The sequence below is a fragment of the Mercenaria mercenaria genome, chromosome 1, assembly GCF_021730395.1.
Source record: "Mercenaria mercenaria strain notata chromosome 1, MADL_Memer_1, whole genome shotgun sequence".
Taxonomy (NCBI): domain Eukaryota; kingdom Metazoa; phylum Mollusca; class Bivalvia; order Venerida; family Veneridae; genus Mercenaria; species Mercenaria mercenaria.
In genome coordinates, this window is record NC_069361.1 from 40,852,586 (window position 1) to 40,870,302 (window position 17,717).

The 17,717-nt window shown below is 34.4% G+C and overlaps 1 protein-coding gene across 2 annotated transcripts in view; it reads right to left on the reverse strand.

Annotated features, from left to right (window-relative positions):
• LOC123523226 (uncharacterized) overlaps positions 1–17,717 on the reverse strand; it is a 47,634-nt gene that overhangs the window by 14,380 nt on the left and 15,537 nt on the right. For both annotated transcript variants that reach the window (XM_053545031.1, XM_053545028.1), the window contains exons 20-39: positions 16,348–16,548; positions 16,019–16,193; positions 15,333–15,604; positions 14,365–14,514; positions 13,541–13,697; positions 13,121–13,266; positions 11,039–11,344; positions 10,626–10,773; positions 9,956–10,158; positions 6,201–6,387; positions 5,880–6,050; positions 5,239–5,658; positions 4,630–4,780; positions 3,927–4,063; positions 3,570–3,661; positions 3,068–3,221; positions 2,558–2,675; positions 1,687–1,897; positions 1,136–1,318; positions 619–820 (exon numbers count right to left, since the gene is read on the reverse strand). In XM_053545031.1, coding sequence (XP_053401006.1) covers positions 619–820; positions 1,136–1,318; positions 1,687–1,897; positions 2,558–2,675; positions 3,068–3,221; positions 3,570–3,661; positions 3,927–4,063; positions 4,630–4,780; positions 5,239–5,658; positions 5,880–6,050; positions 6,201–6,387; positions 9,956–10,158; positions 10,626–10,773; positions 11,039–11,344; positions 13,121–13,266; positions 13,541–13,697; positions 14,365–14,514; positions 15,333–15,604; positions 16,019–16,193; positions 16,348–16,548 — 3,784 coding nt within the window. The remainder of the gene's footprint in view (positions 1–618; positions 821–1,135; positions 1,319–1,686; positions 1,898–2,557; positions 2,676–3,067; positions 3,222–3,569; positions 3,662–3,926; positions 4,064–4,629; positions 4,781–5,238; positions 5,659–5,879; positions 6,051–6,200; positions 6,388–9,955; positions 10,159–10,625; positions 10,774–11,038; positions 11,345–13,120; positions 13,267–13,540; positions 13,698–14,364; positions 14,515–15,332; positions 15,605–16,018; positions 16,194–16,347; positions 16,549–17,717) is intronic.

The window sequence follows — 17,717 nt, forward strand, 5'->3', positions numbered from 1 at the left end:
GTTCTGCAATGTTGGAGAGGGAGTTTTCGACTTGGAATTAAGTAAAAAAAGTTATGGTTTTGACCATGAAAATATCCTCTTATGCTTTCAATTACTAGCATGTTAGATCTTGATGATAAAGCAAAATTATTTACCTAACGAACATTAATTCTTTGCTGGGCTTGACAGTGCTTTATCTTATACCTAGGTCTATGTTCATTCGAACTGGTACAGTTTTACCTAAACAGCGGTTTCGTTATTGATTTCGAAGACCATGCACTAGTACAGACGCAAGCAACCCTTGAATCATCACACGTTATAGCTCAGTCATCCATAAACAATAATTATAATCATTCGAGAAGGCATAATACACCAATAAATATATTACACTAAGACTTTCAGAGATAAATAACAATAATTTTGATAGTTACAATCTTCAGTTTAAGGAACTTTTTATGTGAACCGTGACTGATATCTTATTGAAAATAAATATTCTTATTCTTCAAAACTTATACTGATTATCGATGACAAATGCATTTCAGTATAGTTTTATAAATTTTAAAATAACTAACTTTGAGAAATATAGTAATGAATTTACGTACCTATATATATATATATTTATAAGAGTAATTTACTTACTCTTGCATTTTCCATGTCGGCATTTATTTTCCATTATGACGAGAGTGATAGAAACAACATCTGAAAATGCCCCAGCCTCGTCCTGTGCCACAATTTTTATTGTGTCTAAGCCAATAAAAGAGGTATCTGCTCGGGTGTAGTTGATATAAATGCCTTTCCACTCTGTGACAGAGGAACTTGCAAGAGCATCTTCATCTATACACTGAAAAATATTTTAACACACCTCTATTTCAAAGACTGAAATAAACTAAAAGATATTTACCGCATGACAATAGCTGCTGCAATAAAGAGATGAAAAACAGTGAATCATCAAAATTCATTTCTAGCAAAGATTTTTATTAATGAACTTGCATTAGATAAATCGTGAAAATTAACTGTACACTTGAAAATTGAGGAAGAAGCATTACACTATCAAGTTCTACTTTAATATCAGCATTAAACATATGAACAAATTGTTTAGGAGCAGCGTTTTTAAATTTTATACTCGTGACAATATGGCTGATATTCGAATATGTACCTTTTCATGTTTACAAGACACTAAGTTTATTATGTCCTCGTGGTAAGCATCATTCAGGATGAAGGAATGAGATGCATTGCTCGTATTTGATATCATTTGTAAGGTTTGTGGTCCATCGATATCATACGCTATCACTACCACAACTGCTTTCGATAAAGTTTTATCAGCTTGTTCTTTAAAAATCTGCACAAATGTGAATGATGTTAGTTTATATTTTATAAGTATCTCATCACATGAAAATAAATTCGCTTCAAAATAAAGCATTCTCCTTTGGGTTCTGGTTAGTGGATTTTTTTTTTCACAGAAAACGCAGCCATTTGTCTGACTAAGTCAAAGCAATTGTTTCATGTCACATAACTTTAGGGATGAAGATATGCGATATTATTTCTCTAATCAAAAACCGATTAGCCTACTTAAAAATGCTGAATTTGTATACTTTTGCTGCATTGCTTTAGATATACTGTACATAGTAACAACTTCAATTTCGGATCCTGTTTCATGAAGCCAATTTGTGACTGACACAGGCTTCAAGGCGATTTTAATTTACGTACCAAGACAGGTTCAGTAGGATCTTTTGGTAATATATTTGTTCCGTTTGGAGAGAGGACGCGGATCGTTGGAGGATCATTCAGTGGCAAAACCTTGATATCTAATGAGTAATTTGCCTGTGCAGGTAAAATGCCTTCCCATGTTGGTGCGTCTGCTAAGAAAAAGTCAACTGTTGCTGCGCCGTAGCAGTTCTGGCACAGTGAAACTGTCAAACTGTAAAAAGTAATCAACAATACTTGCTTAAATAAAAAGATTATACTATTACTTCTTCAACCCAAAACTGTTTTTGATATCCGTTAACTTGGCGCATGTTCTAGTGAATCCATAATGAATCTGTTTAGTGCAAATATAATAAATTAGGATACCTACCAGAACCTTCAGTTAAATTGCATAGATCATAAGGCTTCAGCTCTGACAGCCCCAGTGCGATAGTAATTAAGTGCAGTAATTCTCGTGCAAAAATGTCATCCGATGTTTTATATTTTACATTTGTTTTCGAAAAATATATTACTAACTATACATGTCAAATTTGTTCATCATTAAGTAAAATATTCCTGCATTTACATGCATACTACATGTACATTAGTTTCTGTCACCATTACAGAGATCAGGTAAAATAACTATTTAGAAATTGTTGATTTTTGTAAACTCCTGGAGAGATACCTTACAATCAGAATTAAATATCATGAAAAGTACACATAAATGCTCCAGTGGGCGAATAAAACATAGAATTTAAAACTAATTCTACGGTTTCTGTAAAACGTTCATTTACTTTATTTGATTGTTAAAACAGAGTCCGATATTCAACTACGAGTACCTAAAACTGCATATGACAAATTGTAACACTTATAATAATATAATAATTATTCTTACATTCCATCACTACTCAAAATTATGTTCCCAAAAGGGTATCGCATGTCTTCTTTGTGTAGTTTGAAAATAAATGGATCATCTTCCGTGTCGTTAGCAAGGAGCACAAAGTGCGTGTCCTCTGTAAAAAGAAGTTATTCACATTTTGCGTTTAAACTATTTCACAAGGACAATTATTTTAAAGGTCAGCATTTCATATCACATATATCGGATAGTATTTATTTAATTGCAAATTTAGTATGTTGTCGATATCTTGTATGCCGAATACTAGTGTATGTGAGTACACTAACTTTGGAAATATATATTATTTGAAAGTTTAATATATAATCTTACCTACAGAACAACAAATCATTATAAATTTTAGAAATCTTCAGTTTGAGTGTGCATTTTGTTTTTTAAGGTTTAATTTGAAACTGTTATGAAAGTGAACACCACAGCAGTGAAACTTACAATCAAAATACAAAATGATACACACTGTACATGTACAACAATACCCAAAAATATAGTTCAGACCTGAATCTTCATCTATAGTAATAGAGGTTTCTGTAAATACTGGTGGGTTGTTAATGACTTTCGATGATACTGTCGCTAGTGCAAACTGAGTCTCCTTCGAAAAGTATGTTTGATTTTCCGTCATTATATCAGCTGACAAACGGGTATCGCAAATCTAGTGGTAGAAAAGCATATGTAGTACCGTCGAACGTTATTTTCTCAAAATGACAAAATGATCATATACATGTAATGACAATATCATCTCCTGAATCCTTGTACTTTAATTAGATGCCTTTTGCAAGTAGGAACGTATTACTTAATATGCTTCATTTCAGCTTTTTAACCGATTAATATGTATAGTTATCAATTACTTTTCTGTACCAATAGAGGTAGAAACTCTTACTTATGTGTTTATCATGGCACTTTTCATAAGGAGCTGAAGAGGAAAGTGATTAAGCTGTCTACAAAAGTGGTCGATACATTTTTTAAACAAATACACTCAGCTTATAATCAATAAGTTTACCCAGATTGAAGAGAACCCATCAATTGTCTCATTTTCGAATGTTACATTTTCCACATTGCAGGTGTTATTTGTTATCTGCCATTGTTGGGAGTCTAAAATATGTAAAAGAGTTTTCGGACACTTTAACTCTTACACATGCATTTTGTATGTAATTATATGTCTGCATCGAACATTCTTCATAATTATATTTATATCTGAACAGAACTTTTTCAAAGAAAAAGAGAATACCATGAAAAAATAATAAAATGAAATTTAAGCCAGTTTACGTTTAACCAACCTACTTATCATGTCTGTTTTTCTTCTTGATCTACATGCATTTGAAAAAAGTCCTGGACCAGTAATTAAGTACAGCATTACCTGGATTCCAGTGAATAACCATAATTACTGTGTCATTCGCGGTGTCATTGAAACTCGGATAGGTAAGCTTTAGTGGAGCAGGTAATGGTTGTTGACCAACTGGACTTAGTGTGAAGGACAATTCAACAGAATATATCCTAAAAATATAAAATATACATGACATGCTGGGTCAATGCTATATGAAAAAGTAAACACTACTATAGGGGTCATGTTAATAAGATATCCCCATTATGTCTGCACGAATATCCATTTTGTAAATATTGTTTTAATGTGATCAATACAGTGTTGTGATAACCTAAAATAGGCAACGACCTGTAAAAAAAGAAGGCTCTTATTAAAAGAAGAGTTATAAAGAGGATCTAGATAAATATAGGATTAAACTATTGATTATTTCTGTATATCTAAACGACGTCAGAATTTCGTTTTCTGTAGTAGTTACTGAAGTACAAATATAAATTTATATCCAAATACTGTGTTTATTTGTCAGAATGTATTGAAAGTATGTTTATTCATAGATGGCAATATGCATACTGGAATATGTACACTTTCGTATAATATTACATTGTGCATTTATGACAGTATACAGACCATATTACGACAATGCAAGTACAGGTATCAATACACAAGTTAACGATCAGAAAACTGTTCCTGTTTTCGAGCCAATCCGATTGTTCTGAGCAGCTGTAGTTATCTAAATTTTTACCTCCTGTATAAGAGTCTTTCCGTCCTATTAAAAGTATCTTGTGGGTTGACAATATAAGATGTAAATGTTGTGGAAGCCACTGAGTCGTAGCGTGATGTCATGTTTTCCTCAGTCAACTCATTGAACAAGATACTTTGACCTTCTTCCATACCTAAAAGAAAACAGCCAAACAACACAACAGAGCGTAAGAAAACAGTTCAAACATCACAGAATGTCGAAAGTTAAATTAATTAAACAGTGAGTATGTACAGGCATAATTTAATCAATATTTTAGAGGGAATCCGTGACAAAGCGGTAAAGGTCGATGACTTTGAATCACTTGTCCCTCACTGCTGTGGGTTCGAAACCTGACTTAGGTTGTATATGTATTTTTTTATGTGAGGTAGCCGGGAGAAGATAGGCGATTCTATTCAAGTGCCCGTTCGTGACTACCATAATTCTTAGAGGGACACCTGTGAACTTCCCTGACCATTAAAAGCTGTAAAGTCGCCCTTTGTCATATACTTAATGTGATATTCAACCAAACAAAATAAATAGAGTTAGAATCAGTGTGTTTTCTACAATTACATCAAATTAACAAACAAATCATATATTAATTTCATCACGTACCATCTGGCATTTCGATGAAAAGCTTTGAAGAAGTTCGTTTCACTCTGTTATTCTGTGTATCTTTTAACTGAAATAGTTTGCTCTTTCCTGTTTCACTGCTGAAGAGGACTGACTTTTCATCAGTTATCAGTAAAGAGTTTACAAATTTATCGATGCATATTTCAGCTTTGTTGCATAGTCGCATAAATAAGAACAGAGTTCTTCCGCTTTCCATACGAAATGTATTATCATCTTCGTTTGCCATACTGTAATCGAAAATTCCTTTGCTTAAAGCGCGAAGCTCAGAAATTTTACGATATGGTGTGCTGTCTATATAAAGATAACCGTATTTGATTTCGACAACTCCTGACATGTTATATCCAACCCAAACACATGGTATTATATCACTTCGATTTTCCACTGAACTTCCAACACAAAAATCTGAAAATTAAGTTCCATGAAATAAATTAAATCTCTTTTTAACATAAGTACAACTTGCCGAAAACAAAATCAGAACTAAGAAAATATCAGTGGAATAATGCACATCTTTATACGGAATGTTTACAAATTTTATAAATCATCCGTCAAATCCGTAAAAGAATCCAATGTAATTAAAGCCTGTATTAGTGAAATACGTTCGGATATAACTTTCAAAATATTACCGTAACGTCTGATATTCGGATCTGTACTAACAGTCCAAGATTCCCCGCATGAACTAGGATCCATAGATTTAACGGCTGTCGTTGGGTAAACTTCTTTATCAAAGTGTTCAGCACCAACAGCTTCGGCGTCTACTGTATCGGGATCTGGAGCTTCGAGAAGTACTGTTACACCTGTCAGAATAATGTTTCTTTTTAAACATAAAACGTAATGTTAAGAAAGGAAAAACGATTTCTCTTGTGAAACATCTTAATGTGACACGTTAAATGAAATACTTACCAAACATGTATGTGGTCATTTATGAGTCCTGGACTATTACTTACCTTTTTTGTCTTTCCATATAGTCGTTAAACCAGCCATGTTAGTACATTTAATGCTGACGTAATATGTAGAATTGTGTTTAAGCTGCCCTTCTAATTCATTGTTTGTTCCAGTGGAAACTGTTCCTGTTGACGTATACGGTTGAATATCCTCATAACCAACCGCTGTCCCGATAGCCCATTCATATTCCTAAACAATTAGAAAATAAACGTTTCCAAAGCCCTCATAAATTTAACTAATCTTTTTGATATAATAAGTAGAATTCTTTTAAAACATGACTTAGATAAACAAGTATAGAACATGCAAAAAACAAGTACAAAGTGAAATCAAATTAACGTTGGAAGTAAAACACAGACTAAGTCTGCTTACAATACACAAAACGTCTTTTACGAAGAAGTTGTTAAAACCTTGCAGTTGAGGTGACGCATGTGAGAAGTGAAGCGGAATCATTTGTACACTCTTAAGCAATAACCATGCAAGAATGTTAGAAGCCTAATTTATTCAAGAGATTCGTGACAAGATGTTTAAATACTGGTTTCTATGTCTAGCTCGGGTTTATCCTGTGTTCAGCTGAGCGAAAACAAATTTGAAACAAGATAACTTTGATGACCCTTGATCGCTCACCTGAGTTTTACAACCGAAAAAAGAAAACAATTTTAGTAGAGTGTCATCAAAGAAACATTTCTGCCGAATTACATAAAAACTGGGCCACAGGTTCAAAGGAGAAAAAATCAATTATTCCTACAGAATCATTTAGGGAAACTGCAGTCATGATGTTTGTCAGATCATAAAGGCTTCATCATTTTTACACCTAAGAAATAGTTTGGTAAAACTATTTTAAAATCCATCAATTTGTTTAGCATTACATTTTAAGATTTTTCTATTTTTAACTCTAGTAGTCATGTTTCTGACGAACGAGAATTAATACATTTGGTAGAGGGCCACCAAAGGAACTATTTTGAAATCGAACTCGAGTGTTAGTAGATGCTGTTTGAATATAATATGTATTTCTAGTGTTCTATGATTTGGTTGATAATTGAGGCCACATTTGTGTGAAATTATTTCAAAATTAAGAAAGCAGTGCATGACAAGATGGTTTTAAAAATGTCTGCTTTATACATAAAGGTCAAAGTAAACACGTGTATTTGTGTAGTCGGTTAATTTGAACATTCTTCGCAGACCGTCAGTTAAGAACGTTTGCTTAGATTCATCATAAAATCGCAGCAGCATTTCCAGATGAAAACCACCAACCTAATTACATGCCATCAATTTTTAACAAAGGTAAAGATTTGAGGGAAATCGGTGGAAAGTCACCAAAAGGAACATTTCTTTTAAATTATTTTGAACTCATCACAGCAGCGGAACTCCTCAACATTTCTGCAATATCTATATATGGAAAAGATAGCCTGTACCCGAGCATTTATATTTTTAACGTATAAGAATAAGATGAATTAATTCAGAAGAGGGCCACCAAAGAAACATTTCCGTTAAACTATTTTAAAACCAGGCAAGTTGTTTCTGGTCAGTTTTCCCACTTTATCTATATAAGGTAAAACAGCCCAGCCCCTACCCGCCATGTTTCAAAAGAAACAAAAATGTTGTTTTTGAGGAAAATGTTTTACATTTTCTTTTGTATTTTGCTGACAGCAACAATTCTGCATGGAGGACCTAGATTTGTCGGAATCTGAAAGACTCACGACAAATTCCAGTTATGTTTGGTTGAAAGTAGTTCAAACCGTGGCATAATTAGCACCTGCATTCCATTTCATTTCAGTCGATATCACGTCCGAAAACCAGGGTAATTCTAGACAGTTTACTTTTAAGATAAATTGTCAGCTGAAGAATACGAGAAACGGAAAAAAACACCCGTTCAATTTGCAGCATATAATAATTCATCCTTCGGACAAATAATGACATTCTATATAAATTTATGAAAACACAGCTGTTTATCTATATGCATGTTTCTCGGACAATACTTTACCATATATGTTATTGCTTTGATAAAGCGTAGTAAACAGTAAATAGACGAGCTCAATTTGTCAACAACATCAACTCATTCCGAGCGTTCGTTAAAGAAGATGCAAATGGAATAAAAAGAGATAGATATCAATAAAAATATAATGTCGTTGTGTATGAAGTAGTTGTCTAATAATGCTAGTTCCTCAGTTTAATATGAATTCAACTGCACTGTTGCTCTCAAAGAGCCTGAAGCAAATGTGCGTTCCAACAACTACTGTATACGTATTAAATGTGGCGAACACTTTGTTTTATTTATCGACGCAGGTTGAATTTTGCACTTGAAACAAAAATACGTCAAAATCTTTAACACGTCCGAGTGTCATAATGTAAAGGGGAAAATCAACTTTACTCTCAGACTGATAGATTTGACATTTTTATGCACGAGTTCTTTCACAATTGATTCATTTGAGCGAATCATGGACATTTGTAGTTAAATATTTGATTCAAGTTTATTTGATTATTTGAATTAGGATTTTATAAGCAGGTTTGTTTATCGAATGAATGGTATTTTATCACCCGGCCTTTTCTGCAATTCACACGCTGTTAAAGCAATTCGAGATGATCAAGTCAGCATCCATATATGCTGACAGTATGCTGGAATTGTAGCAATACACTACTAAGTATCTGACACTGAATAAAACTTTTATTAAGATTTGTAGTTTTGAATAGAGCAAAGTTGTGCATTACAGAAATTGTGGTTTAATTGTAGTACAATGTCTGTTTATTTTGTAAATAAAGAATATCAGTTTACTAATTTTAAATAAATTTAGTTTCTGACGTTTTCCGCTCATATTTTGTTTATTAAATTATTTCCCTATAGAACGGACACCATTCGAGGAAACTGAAAAGGATGTAAAGTGTTAACCTTTGTATTCATAGTTTATGTAGATATTTAAGCGATGGATTTTTTGGTGTTCTAATCAATATAGCGCCTGTATACAGTATCATCCAGCACCGATATATGACGCCAAAAGAGATACGCCATCAGTGACATAATAAAGGTTTGTTGCCCACTATGGGGAAATACAAATCGATATTTTATGTCCGTGGATGACTTTCTCAGGGTCCTGTGAGATGCTCATTGCATGCCATTTAACGCTTTATTCAAAATCATAAACAATGAAATTTACTATTCGTAATTACATTTTTCCTCAATTGAATCATTATTATGTTATTAACAAGATAAGCTTTGTGTAAAAACTAAGCCCCTTTATTGTGTTAATATTCAACATAGCTGAGACTAAAATATATGCGTACATACACTGGTATACCATCGACAAATTATGCGAAAGGAAAAAAAAAACTTTCATTTACTAGAAAGAGCCCCTGGGTTTATATATTGCAACAGCTTGTTCTCAGCTTGCCAATATACATGTATTTGCAATTGCCCGTACAGAAATCTAAGTAATTAACGTTTATGGGACTCGAAGGCTTCGGTCTATTTCATTTTCAAAGAAAAACTGATTGGTTATAAGACGGGCCGGAATCTTGCCATTTGGACTGAACTATATCGATTGAGCTGTAAGTAAAATATAGTACTTGCTTGTGTCTCTAGTACGTACCAACTGGGGAGGTAACTAGAGTCAAAGGTTGGAACTAGGTTAAAATTTGCCTGGTAGTTAAGGACAAAAGACAAACATCCAACTATTCTAAAATTTCATTATTATCACGTCGTGCTAACGTTAGGGAATAATAATACAAACATTTGCTCAACATGTCATATAATTTACTTAATTACCGCTATCTCACTTTTGGTATCATAACAAAGCCAAATTGCTTTGATGGTATTATTTGATCCTTGAAACTCAGAGGGCGTAAAATCTCCTTGACGAACATCTATATACATCATTACTTCCTCGTCGAATGAAGGCGGTGTAAGGTCAATATAGAAACCATTGGATGATGATACAATCTCTTCGCCGGATCCAATAACAGCTTTTACTATGATTATAAGAAATATATGTTTCATGCAAGTTAACACATATACTGTTTTTAATTTAATTTAAACCTCTTTACTATGCTTGATGACTTCTCCCTCAAGATCTGATCCATATTCACGCCTCAGTAAGAGTATGTGGAGATCGTGCACACGCGGATGCGAGTTAGATGCAGACAGCACTTCAGTTACACGCGTATTACAAACTCATATATACAACTGGAGAAATCATTTGTGGTTGAACATACTGATTAAAAAATAATTGCTAAACAGTATGTGCGAGGTTTAAATAAGTTTTAAATAATTATATGATTTGTGACTCCAAAAATAAATATACATTATTATTACAGGTAATGGAAAACAAAAATGCGTGCTTTTTATTCATTTATTAAGTCCTTCAGCACTAAGTCATGGCTAAATAATGATTAAGCGTAAGACGATTTATTCTATTCAAGACATAATAATTAATTACCAGAGATGTATAACGCTTTATCGTAAGAAGCATCGATAACTATGTCTTTGACTGTGAAATGTATCAGTGTGTAGCCGTCAGACTCGCAATCACTGTCACAATCAAACTGTGAACAAGCATCTGTACAAGGTATACACGGTTTGTTTACCTGAAATGCAAAGGATAATAGGTAAGGGTAGATTTCTCGAAAGCGCAGAGCACCACAAGCACAGCCTCAGAGCCACGCATTTGCAAAGTGGGCCCACAACAAAAAAAGGTGTAACGGAAAAATATTATAGACTGGTTATATGTACATTAATATGCAAAATATGGAAAATGGGGGGAGGGAGGGGCAGTATAATCAAGTTTATGTGTCACTGAATGTATGATTATTCAGCAGTTGAATAACTCATTGAGCAGCGTATAAAGTTTACCTCTTGAAATGCAACCATGTCCACTTCACCTTGAGCAGTTCCTATACCGGCTTCGTATCTAACAATTGCATTTGTACCGCCTTCAAATGGGTCTCCATATCTGCACAAGGCGTTCACTTCCGGCGGCATTATTAGATCTTTGAAGGCTGCTCTTGTTTGCCATTGATTAAAGATATCTAAAGCTGGAACAATATTGTCTTTGTTCCATACATGTAATATAAGTCGGGTACGTGAGCTTAATGGTGGAATGCCACACATTTCCGATATTTGTTTTTCATCTGCAAACACGTTGATACAAGTTGTTTTCTGGAAAAAAAACACTAATTTAAAGTTTCAAGACATCCAGCCATCGTGAAACAGAAATAAACGTCATTTAGTTATATTCTTGTGATGATAAAACAAATAGGACACCAATTTTAAACGAAAATGAAAAGTCATTTACAGTTCCTTTGGTATAAACAAATGCAGCTTTAATAAATTAATTTCCTATTGGTAAATTCTGTAATTTTTGTTTCCTTTTGTGTAAGAAAGTATGCTGTATAGGACGTTTGTTGAAAAATATTTTGAGCATAAAGATATATAAACATAGCAAGTCAAAATGTCTTGTATCAGTAAGGACCTGGTTTATTTGGACCGTCGTTGTCTTTGTGTCTTCTGCACAATTAACATAAATGAGACATTCCGATGCTGTCACTTAATTGTCTACACTTACATTTTATTAGATTTTAATTATATCGAGAAATATGCAAAAGTTCTGCAGCGGATAGTCTGTGAGACATCTGGGACGCAATGTTATTCCATGAACAAGAGGGCTAAGATGGCCCTAGGTCGCTCACATGAGAAACACAACATAACAGTGTAAACATGTTTGACCTAGTGATTTCATGGAAACAAATATTCTGGCCAATTTTCATTAGGATTGGACCAAAAATGTGACCTGGAGTTTAAACAAGTATTTTCTTTGATATGACCTAGTGACCTTGTTTCTGACCCCAGATGACCCATATTCGAACTCGACCTAGATTTCATCTAGCCAATCATTCTGACCAAATTTCACGAAGATCAATTGATCAAATACAGCCTCTATCGCATACACTAGACTTTTCTTTGATTTGACCTTGTGACCTAGTTTTTTATCCCAGATAACCCATTTTCAAACTTGACCTAGAATTTATCAAGGCAATCATTCTGACTAAATTTCTTTAAGATCAGTTAAAAATACAGTCTCTATCGCATACACAATGTTCTTCTTTGATTTGACCTAGTCACCTAGTTTTGATCCAAGATGACCCATATTCTAAATTATCCTAGACTTTATCAAGGCAATTATTCTGACCAAATTTCATTAAGATCAATTGAAAAATACAGCCTCTATCGCATACACAAGGCTTTTCTTTGATTTGACCTTGTGACCTAGTTTTTAATCCCAGATAACCTATTTTCAACCTTGACCTAGAATTCATCAAGGCAATCATTCTGACTAAATTTCATGAAGATCGGTTAAAAAATACAGCCTATACCGCATACAAATGTTTTTTTTTATTTGACCTAGTGACCTAGTTTTTAATCTCAGATGACCCATTTTCGAACTTGGCCTAGATTTTATCAAGATAATCATTCTGACCAAAAGTTATGAAGTTCAACTGAGAAATACAGCCTCTATTGCATACACAAACTTTTTCTTTGATTTGACCTAGTGACCTACTTTTTGACCTCAGACAATCCATTTTCGAACTTGGCCTTGATTTTATCAAGGTAATCATTCTGACAAAATTTCATGAAGATCAGTTGAAAAATACAGCCTCTATCGCATACACAATCTAAATGTTGACAGACGACAGACGACAGACAGACAGACGACGGACGCCGGACATCGAGCGATCAAATAACTCACCTGAGCGTGAGCTAAAAAACTATCGCAGTTGTGAAACTGTTCGTCTACATGACATTGAAAATAAGTAGCAAAACCTGATTGAACTGAGGAACATATCCATTTGTTTCTCGAATGAGGAAAAGTTAGATAATTTTAACGACACCATCAGAACCCCAGAAACCCTTTTTCCTCATCAGTCACATAGTTACCAAGAGATCGTCCTTCAGTATAAAGAACTCCATTCTGTAGTGATGAAATTCTGCTGATGGAGAAAAATCTAGTTCAGATCTGACAGACATGCTTTCTCCTGTGTTGTTGAAGAATCTACACCACGTCACTACATATGGATCTCCCCCTGGTAAAATGTATTTGTAAAATGTTATTCTTAGAAGACGAATATCTGTATTATTAATTGATAATTGGAATCGAAAACGATATAAATACAGCATCGCTAAAATTGTTCTGTAACATGGAAACAGTTAAGCGAACAACAGTTAATTAATCTTCGTCCTTGCAAATTGCTAAATATATATTAATGTAATTATCTTAACATTTCCACATGTTTTTCAATCAACATGTCAAAACTACGTGTAAAATGATAAGTAATTTTGTCCGACAAACAAATTTACCTGCATATATTTGTATCCCACACGATTGCTGGGATATTGCATCGGAACGTTTAGGTGCATATGACGTCATGTTATATACCGTCGTATTTTCATACAACGTACTATTATACATACTCAGTGTGTTTAAATACTCTGTGCAGTTGCAGAGACAGTCAGTCTTAAATAAAATAAAAAAAAAATTAATAGACTGTGCAGAAAACTCATATATTATTCTATTAACGAATATCTTTAAGAATACAAAATAGGATTGTTAACGATTGCTAACTTAGTTCTTCACGTTGGATTAAACATTTTCTAAATTGTAAAATTTGATTAAACCCTGTTTTTTAAAACTTTAGTATATACTAAGAATATTCGCTAAATAAATAAGAAAAGGGTCGTGTGGTCGTTCTTTTCCTAGACTGATTTGAGAAAAATGACCACACTCAAAAAATTGTCATCATTGGAGTCTATGGGAAAATCACAATTTTAATATCCTCTTTGCGAATAGATTTTTGTCTACAATGTATATTTCAACGAAACCTCTCCCAGTCGTAAATTAACATATGGCCTATAGTATGGTGAAATAAAATATATACGTCCCTGTGCTAGCTTTTGCGTTTTTGCCCATGATAAAAGAATTCCACGTATTTCAAGCTTATTTTAAAACAGTTTTTGGAATGATTTAACCTGTCAAATGTTTTAATTTCATATTTCAACTTTAGAAATATAGTAACGTTGCCATTACTGCATAAACTCATTTTCATTTCTGTATGCCGAATCCACCCTTTATTCTACGTCATTAACTAAGTGCTTCAATATATGATTAGATTTTCAACACGTACAATATTGGATTCCAGGCAACAGCTGCACGAACCAAGCTCACTCCAGTTTCTTGTTTTGTGGTTAAAGATATGCATATCACCCTCATCACCATCCCAGAATGTAACGCCTGTAACAGCCACACCATCTCCATCAGCAGCACGAATTGATAACTGAAAACGAAACTGTAATTATAAGGCAAACGGTACATAGGATTTTAAATTACGACGGTTGAGTTAACGCAATAATGTTGACGCCTGTTACACATTAAATAGGGATGTGCTGTAACCAATAATACTAAAATCAATATAGGACTGCCCTTGATTTGTAAAATATAATAGTGACTGATTCCTACAATTTCATTTTGACGTGTTGATGCGTTCGAACAGCACTAACACGGCAGAACGACAAATTAGTGCGCCAGAACGATAAATATCTTTTTTTGAGATTCTGACATGTTGGCCCCTTTTAAAACGCGCACAAACGCCAGATTATCAGTTTTCGATTTGGCGGCAACGCCAGAAATTCTGTAATTGTCGTATCAGACTTTAATTTGGTAATTATCGTATTTGATGCGCTAATTTTTTGGTGTGTTAGCGGGATGGCGCGTCTGTAGTGTGTCAACACGTCAACAACACAGAACCATAAAAAAGCATGCCAATATAACAAATAAGGTCTTCAAATGCACCAGAAAGCCAGAACGAAATGACAGAAATCAGCCACCATATTGTGCAGTATAATGAGCGTAGCCAATGTTTAAGATGTAGTGAGAACGTTTACATGCGATGAAATTTACTTTGTGTGAGAGTGTGTTGGTGGTTTTGCTTTGTGTGCGTGCGTTCGTGCATGCGTGTGTGTTTGTGTGTTGGTCGCGTGCGCGTCCGCGTGCTGGCTTAACGTTTGGGAAGGCTGCGGTTTTGGAACGTGGCATTCATTTTTTTTTTTTGATATCGCTATGGGCTTCAACAAGTCGATAAATAAGACTACTTGCCTCGTAACGTCCGCCATCTTTGATATCTGCCTTTCGCATATAAGCAGCTGAATAAATTCGTGCTGCTTTAGAATCCCTATATATTTTTATGCTGATTTCATCGTTGTATGTGTCATAACGTATATTAGCTTCTCTATATTGTATTTTCCAATCGATTCCATCAGGGTCATTCAGTCGTTCTAATTCTACTGCTCGCCAGCCATAATCACCCATTGAAATATTTCTCGAAGGACAAGGGTCACTGATATGTACAGGACTATGTAACAATGTACCTGAAACAAAATATACCGAAAATGAGTTATTAACTTACAGATTGCATTAAAATAGATTTAGAGTTTTATCTATCCGTCTCAGAAATAACTTGTACCATAAAATATTTCACGTTGTATGTTACTCGTATATTCAGTACAGACGAGCACATTACTTCTCGACATAGTTCGTTCGAACAGGAAATAGTCTGTCGTGTGATAATATGTTAATATATAGACGTTATTTCCTGAAATATACGGGTATTTCATAACACCATAAAATGGCATAGCGCTTTTTATAATACGAAAACTCGTAAACAAATCAAAATTCCTGTGTATTATGTTCCAAATGTAGTAGAGTGATGATTTTTACAATACATGTAAATAAATATTACAGTGTATGACTGGATTTAAAAACGTAATAAACTTCAACAATACCTTCAATGTGATCGGTGAAACCCCACCACACAAGGTCATTTGTAAACAATGTCCCTTCACTAACATGGCCTGCAGTTGGCATTGACTCATCAAACACAATTGGAGACGTTTCAGCAGAGGTGATTAATTCTGCTCGATTAATTGCTTCTATTGTCACTAGATACACAGTATCTTTCTGAAACAATTAATATTTACGGTTCATTAATCACTCAACAAAGTTTGCAAGAAAAGCTTCTGTTACAAAGTGCTTGATGTTAATACCAATACTTAGCTATGCATTGAGACGCGTACAATGGTTCCTTATTTACATTAATGGTATATGTACTTACTTCAACACTAAGATTGGTAAATCTGTATTCGGTATAACTGCCTAATATCTCTACAGCTGAAATTATCTTTCGTGTTTTTTCAGCAGAACAATATCCTAAATGCCAAAGCGTGAGGATGAATATTTTTATGCCCGAGTCTCTATCTTGAAATCCTGTCCACTTTGTATGGATTTCGGAACTGTATCTTGTATATGCCAGAGCCTAAAATGAATTAAAAAATGATAACCCGAAGAACAGTTGATTTATTTTTTTTAGCTCGTCTGATTTTATTTTAATTCTACAGGTGTTGTCGACACTTGATTGTCGGCGTCGGTGTCTGCTTCGGTTAAAATTTTTGTTTAGATCCACGTTTTCTCAAAAAAGAATTGTAAGAGCTACAGCTTTGAAACTTTGCACACTTGTTTATCATCAGTAGGGAACTATCAAGGCCAAGAACCATAACTCTGTTGTACATTTTGTTAGACTTATGACCCTTTTATACTTAGAAAATTTGAGGGTCTTGGTTAAATTTTTGTTTAGGTCCACCCTTTCTCAAACACCTATAAGAACTACAGCTGTGAGACGTTACACACTTGTTAATCATCATTAGAGGGCTATGTAGGCCAATAACCATAACTTTGATATGTCAGAATTATGTCCCTTTCTCCACTTGGACTATCTGAACTATAACTCTTTTCTTACATAATGCCCTGCACTTGCATACGAGCGATGGCACGTACAGGCGGTGTCTTTCTTACACCTAACGGCGGATATAAACTTTATTATAATTATGCTCAACACTCCAAAGCGTCTAATATTCAAGTTGCCATAACTGTGTTTGAAGCAACGAAATACAAACTAAGAAATTTTGCAAAGCTGTTTTAGCTGCATAGAGCACATGCGTGCAATTGTAATACATTAGGGACTGCAGAGCAGAATGGAAGTCTACGTCTTAATTTCAGACATACATAAAACGTCAACCGTCTCGGTAGCCTAGTGGTAGAGCGTCCGCTTCGAGTGCGGGAGGTCGTGGGTTCGATCCCTGGCCGCGTCATACCAAAGACGTAAAAAATGGTACTAGTAGCTTCCTCGCTTGGCGCTCAGCAATTAAGAGGATAGTACTAGGACTGGTCAGCCCGGTGTCAGTATAATGCGACTGGGTGGGGTATCATGTCATGTGTCTACGGCGTGATATTCCAGTGAGGCAGCACTATAAAGTTGGGCATTGTGCTCACTGCTACAAGTAGACACCGTCGTTCATTTGACTGAAAAACTGTTGAGAAAGACGTTAAACCCGAACGCACACACATACATAAAACGTCAATGAATATGCAACCATTAAAATTATGAAAAAAAAAAGAATATACATTTTATTGTACATGATAAGATCA